Here is a 6,642-nt window from a genome sequence, read left to right as displayed (position 1 = left end):
CACCCCTGCAAATCCACTGATATCAATGGGGAGGCATGGCTGGCTATCAGGAAGAGAAGAATTTTCCCCTTAGTGGCTACCAAAGGCTTTTTGGAAGAGGGTGGGGGGAGATCCAGTACATTATATTCCATCACTCCTTTCCAAATAAGCAAAGGCAGCTGCCCAAATGACTTCAGCCAATTCTAAAAGTGTTCAGCTGTGCCTCTAAAGAAAGGCCTGTGGTCTGGGGTTGGAAAGAAACAAAGTGGGGTCAAGCAGAGGGCATGTCAAGTGTTTCTGTGCACTGTGGCTAATCCAATATCCTATAGTACATTTACAGTTTAGTTTGGATCACAGGCTCCGTAGCACAAATGTGAACACTGGGCAGGCAGAACCAAGAAAGAGGAAGCTCCCTGCTGGAGTTGTCTTCATGAAACTTGATGTTCAAGTAAAAATCACCTGTATAGAGAAAGAGCAGGGCTCCAAAACACACAGAATTTTTGGTTGGTTTCACCTGAAAGAGAAAGGGTGGAAGTTAGCTGAATAAAACAAATTTGGTAAATAATAAATAATAGTAATACTTTGCCATTCTATAACTTCTTCCATCTAAGGACCCCAACGTGCTCTAGAAATATCCGTGAACTAAACCTCACAAACCCCCTTCACCTCCACCCCAAGAAAGTAAATGTTGCTATCCCCTTTTTACTGATGGTAACACTGATGTAATGAGTATGAAGTTAAATGAGTTTTCCCCAAGCCCTGCAGCAAGTCTCTGGCAGAGCTCTGACTAGAACACAGATTCTCTTGAATCTACCAGAATGTAGCTGTCTTTGGCAGAAGCCATCAGAGGTTTCCAGAACACCAGGAACATGTAACTCTTAACCCTTATTTAGCAACTTGTGTATTAAAAGACTGGTTCTTAGAATTTCACACCTATTAAACACCTTGCTAAACACCATTTAACCACTTGGCAATAGCTAAATTCATCCCCATGAAGTAGCATTTATGGTAATTCTGTCCAAATACGCAGCACACTTCACCATCATTGGGCTAAATGAGTTTAGTGGGAGACATCCCAGTAAGACAGCCATCCTAAATTAGCACATCCCAATTAAGTATAGTATATTGAAGTATTATTTCACGTTTATATAGAGCCTTTCATCACACAGCAATTCAAATTATATATACACACACACAAACTCAACAAAGCACTTAAATATGCACTTCACTTTAATTATGTGAATAATCCTATCCCTATTCAGCAAAGCACTTAAGCACAGGCTTAAATTTAAGCTCATGAATAGTGACAGTGACTGCAAGCGGGGCCTCTTACATACCTAAAATTAACTACGTGCTTTGCTGAACTGGGCTGATATTAGTCACATGCTTTGCTCAATTGGAGCCATAAAGGCTGAGCAGATGTCACTGAAACTTCTCCACAAATTTCACCTCTGTTTCAAAAAGTTGAAGGAAACTGAATGGGGAGGTCCAGAAAGAAATGTTACTTGCCAATGAATGTTGTTCTGCAGCAAACTGATCCTGCAGGATGCTGAGTGCCGCCAAGACATGCTGAAATTAATTGGGGGTGGAAGTTTATCAGCATCTTGCAGGATCAGGCCTATGCAAACCCATTCTATAGGAGTCATGTGACAGGGTATATGATTTAGGGAGGGATCTGCAGAGGCAGTGTTACAGAAAGGATGCAACACTAAGCATGGTGATCCTCATCACTCCCAATACAATACCCGGGAAACAGAGACCTGAACAAATGCTCAAGTAAAAAAGAAAAATATTTTTCATTATTACTTTTCTTTTAAAGTGAACTTAGTGTTTGTGAAAGGTGCAATATATACAGCAGGTGAAAACACAACCCTCTGTTTAACCACACATTTGAGATAACACAGGTAAGCTACCGTGCCAACTTGCCCTTGCTGCCTGCTGTCATCTAGGGGTCAGAGTGGAAATACAGTTTCCTGTCCTAGTCAGTGGTTGGCCTCTTGCTATTAAAGGCAACATTTGTGCTGGTAGGTTTTGTAAAGTAGATATTTGATGGCTATGAACTTATTAATAGTATTTATTTATACTGCTGTCGTATTTAGAGGTCCCAATCAGGAACTCAGCCTCCATTGTGGTATACACTGTGCAGATATATGGAAGATGGGCTCTGCCCCAAAGATTTTACAGTTTTACTTAAACTACACTGATGCTCCTCACTTGTTTCACATGGGACACTGAGGAGCTGTCAAAGAGTTGCTGATCGTCATTCCTGGGCTGATTCAAAATAACTGTCAACCACAATGAAATGTTTTTTCCCTATTACCAATCCCCTAGCCCAGGGGTAGTCCATTATTTTTTGTCAAGGTCCAAATTCTTGGCCAAAGTATAGCCAAGGTCCAGGCTCCAGAGAAATTAATAATAAATAAATAAAAAGATTCTGGAGTCCGGTTAAAAGTGTCTGGTGGTCTGGATTTGCTCTCAGTCTGCTTATTGACTACCTCTGTCCTAAGCCATCTAGTAAAAACATATTCAAACACACACACTGAAAACAATATTGGTAATCACAGAGAACACAAGGAAACGAATTGCTGATAGTTACAGAAATTTCCAGGGCAGTTAGATTTTTTTTTGCTTTTAATTTGGCAAGTATCAGCTTGGTCTGAGCAACTAATCAGATAAAACATTAGTAAGAGCCGAAGGAGTATTACTAAAGTGGTTAGGTTTAAGGTGGCCAAGATACAGCCAAAAGAAATCTCAATCAATGCAAAAGTATTTTAATCAATTAGGCTCTGCACTGTTATCTCACATCTCAAATTCCTACATCTGGTAATATGTATCACAATCTTGTTGATTACTAATAAACTCATCTTTCTTTTATGTTTTAAATGGACAGTGTCAAGTAGTTTTAACCCAGACTAAAAGTTAAGTGTCAAAAACAAACATTTTGCATAACTTAAAATTCCTATATTTTAATGATTAAAAAACCAATAAAACAGTTTGTTTTTTTAATATAGACAGATCCCTGCATTGTTTGAAACTGAAGGACCCAAACACAACTTCATTATAGAGAATGAGAAAGTGAACATGGACTTTCAACTCCAAGGGAAACTGACCATTCTCCATTCTTTATGGAGTGAAATGAAAAATCATGATTTTTGTCTTTTAAAGTAATAGTTCAAATACTTTTTGTGTGCTGCATAACAAAGTGTGCACTGAAATGTGTGTGTGTGTGTCTATCTAACCCCACTCTGCTCCAGATATGTCCAGAAACAAATTCAAGCCTAGTCTGAAAACTAAAAAGATTTTCTGGGAGTGAACTTTTAGGAGTCTGGCTTGGTAAGTTCGGTCCAGAAAGGTAAACATTGATGACCAACCCATTTCTGTGTCAATGTAATGATGGGCCACACTCTGCTGGTAAAAACTGGCTGATTTACACCAGTTGAGAATCTGGTCTGATGTATCAGTCTGTTTATAAAAAGAGAATACAGATTCACTGAACTCTTTCAATCTCTGACCTAAGGTCTTTTTGAGGTCTGGCTTGGACCTTGATCATAATTCTGGGTAGCACTCATTCCTCCCCACAGTATAAATACCCAAAATACAAAAACGAGGTACCGGTTTCTGAAATTTACTTTTTGCCATTGATTAATGAGTCAATATGGGAGGATGAGAGAGAGACTGATAACATCAGATATACTGTTTGAAGAAATTTCCTTCTGTGATCAGTATTCAGAGCCCTGCAGAAGTATGACAATATGTTATCTTTGGGATTTACTGTAGGAAAAGCCCTGATACCAATACCACAGAATAGAATACTTTTTGTCTCAGAAGTTCACATTTTTTCCCTTGGCCTTTTTTGAGTCAGAATTTGGACAAATTAACAAAAAACAACAACAACCCCCCATTACCTTAATAAGGGATTGTGTTTACAATAGAAGTGCTTGATTGGTCTCAACAGCAAGGGGAATGCTGAAATTGCACCCAGGTATTCACAAGAGAAATAACCTCTTGGCTTCTCTCCTCAGGGGAGACCCAATCATAAAGCAGAATATATTTCACTGCCTTCTGCCTTCTCCCTTGCTAACCTCATGGGCAAGGCTCTTCCACAATTGGGTACTTAAGCACTGGAATTCTGATTCTAAATCAACATTGTCAGAATGATAGCCCCAGGTCAAGAAATCCCTCTCTTGATGATTTCTGTTGACACATTTAAGCTGAAATTATTCAGCAAACAATACCATTAGGATCCAGTAAAATTCAGGCTGATGATAAATTCTGTACTCGCTAGCTTTAAAAAAATCTATTTTCTGCATATATTGTATAGTTGAAAAAACATGCACATTGAGTCTCCAGTGGTTAACCTTTAATTTCTCTTCAGCTCAGATTCACTTACATATTCAGTTTTGACAGTCATATTTTACTGGATAACTTAAGACCTGACCTAAGTAAAGACCTGACCATACACTCACTCTCTCTTCATGTTTATTTAATATGCTACCAGAATCAGAGTATTCCTTACGACATCTTTCAGTATTTTACTTCTGTTTTTCACTCCTTTTTGATTTTTTGTATCTTTAAATAATCTTCAGTGTTTTGCCTCAGGAACAAAAATCTCTCTGACTTGAAATCTCTAGACTTGAGAGAAAGCTTAACTCTTCTTAGTAGGGACACTCAACATTTTTTGCATGGTTTTAACACTGATTTTTTTAAAAATTGAAAAATCAAAATGATGAGATCAGCCTTTATAAATGTATGTTAAGTGACAACTGAATGAACATGCTCATCTTATTGGTCTTTAATGTTTATCTCATTTTCTCTATTTCAGTCTGTGGCATTTCCTCATAGCCTGACTAAAAATTGTTTGCAGTTTCTTTGTTCAGCAACAAAGAACAATTACCTTGCAGAAAAAGTTCTTTACACTCTAAACGCTGGTGGGGTTGAATGGCTCAGGGGATTGGCAATATTGTATCAAACCTTTTATCAATGGTACTAATTCAAATTTTGCCAGCTTAGTAGTGACCAAAAGCTATTGACATCCGAGTGGCCTGTGTCAAAGGAATTAGTGATCCTAAACCATTACATGGAAATGATTTTCTACATCACAGAACCCAACACCCTCTATTGGCACCAGTTGGGACCACTGGTCAACATCAGTACTTTTGGAAAATCAGGCCTCTTTAAAGTGTGCAGCCAAATACTAAAGTTCCCAAAATCACAAGTTACTTTTGAAACCTCTTAGCCCTTGTTGGCAATATCAGTGAAAGATCAAGGTTTCAATAGGCACGAAGCTGAATTCTTCTTTGGAGTGGAGCCCTTTAGGTCATGGTTAAGAAACTTTGTTAGGCCAGTATGGAGACGTTTGCACTACTGCTGCCTATGCTGTACCTCTGGTATGAATAAATAAAAGAGTTCAGTTTCCAGGGCTGTCAATCCCTCACCTCCAATAGAATTCACTAATAATAAGCTGCATATGTTGGCATCTGTTTTGGCATATCGATCTGTCATGCAGATGAGTGGACTATGAAAAAGAAAGACTCACTGAATCAATATAAAAGGTGTTGGATCCAACAAAGGTGATGGCATCATGGAGCTCGTAGTTGTGCACTCCATTTTGGTAATCCTGGTATGGGATCACCGTTAGAGCAAATGGGCCCACACTGTGTTTGCTCCAGTTGGTCAGCTTCACCTCCAATGCGATGGGGTCCCCGACTTTGCAGTCTACTACAATGTCACAGTCACAGACCTTTCCATCCACCAAGACATCTGCAATACAAGAAATGAATTTCACATTATTTAGGACTTTTGCTGTAGGAACAGCACTAAAATTGGTCTCCATGAGAATCCTGAAAGATGCACAGCAACAATTCACAGCGGTTTAGGCTATGGAGTAAAGACATATACTGTGTAGCTGCAATGAAAGCTCAGAAGGCATTTTAGCAGGTATAATGGAATTATGGAAATTAAAATTTAGCTAGGATACTAGGGTTTACACCCCGTCTCTTGCAAAAAATGCCACGGAGTCCTTAATGACAATGAAGGAATCATCCAGTAAGAAACCCACAAATTACTTTCATTGACCAATTGAACATTGCGGCCTATTACCTGTCAGCGGCTAATTGTCCACCTTTATAAGAGAGAAAAACGTTTGTTACATTTTTCCATACACAAAGAACGACAGATACTTTCAGTGTGAATAACTGCCAACCCCATTCTACTGGCTGGTGTGCTAAAGTTACAGACTTATATTCACCCTGCCTCCTTTGGGGATGTTAGCACAGCCAGTGGTGCTATTTGGAGCCATCCCTGAGCTTGGAGAGGCTAGCCCTATGCAGAGGTGGAGGAGGAGGCAGCTCCTTGCACCCTCATGCAGTGCAAATCATAATCTGGCCTAAGAAAAGACCTGACCATATGTGAGCTGCATTCCACCTGTTCTTTATGCATAAGTATTGAGCAAAAAGAACCAGGTAGTCAGCTGGGGGAGTGGGCAGGGGAGCTCTATGCAATTCTCAAATACAAACTGTAACTGGCAATAGATCCTTTTCTGGATGCCCACATGTCCATATGTCATAGCCAGAAATAAATCTCCCTGTTAATAAGGTGACCTTTTAAAGCAGGACAGTCTGTGTTGGGGTTTGCAATGTAATATATATATCACATACACTAATA

General features: G+C 39.2%; 1 protein-coding gene across 1 annotated transcript in view; it reads right to left on the bottom strand.

Annotated features, from left to right (window-relative positions):
* Window positions 1-313: 313 nt before the first annotated feature.
* TRAPPC9 (trafficking protein particle complex subunit 9) overlaps window positions 314-6,642 on the bottom strand; it is an 839,327-nt gene continuing 832,998 nt past the window's right edge. Inside the window, exons 22-23 of the mRNA XM_065398766.1 lie at window positions 5,516-5,739; window positions 314-493 (exon numbers count right to left, since the gene is read on the bottom strand). Coding sequence (XP_065254838.1) covers window positions 314-493; window positions 5,516-5,739 — 404 coding nt within the window. The remainder of the gene's footprint in view (window positions 494-5,515; window positions 5,740-6,642) is intronic.

Source organism: Emys orbicularis, chromosome 2 (genome assembly GCF_028017835.1).
Source record: "Emys orbicularis isolate rEmyOrb1 chromosome 2, rEmyOrb1.hap1, whole genome shotgun sequence".
NCBI lineage: Eukaryota > Metazoa > Chordata > Testudines > Emydidae > Emys > Emys orbicularis.
The sequence above is the reverse complement of the archived record's forward strand: the minus strand, read 5'-3'. Positions and strand labels throughout refer to the sequence as shown.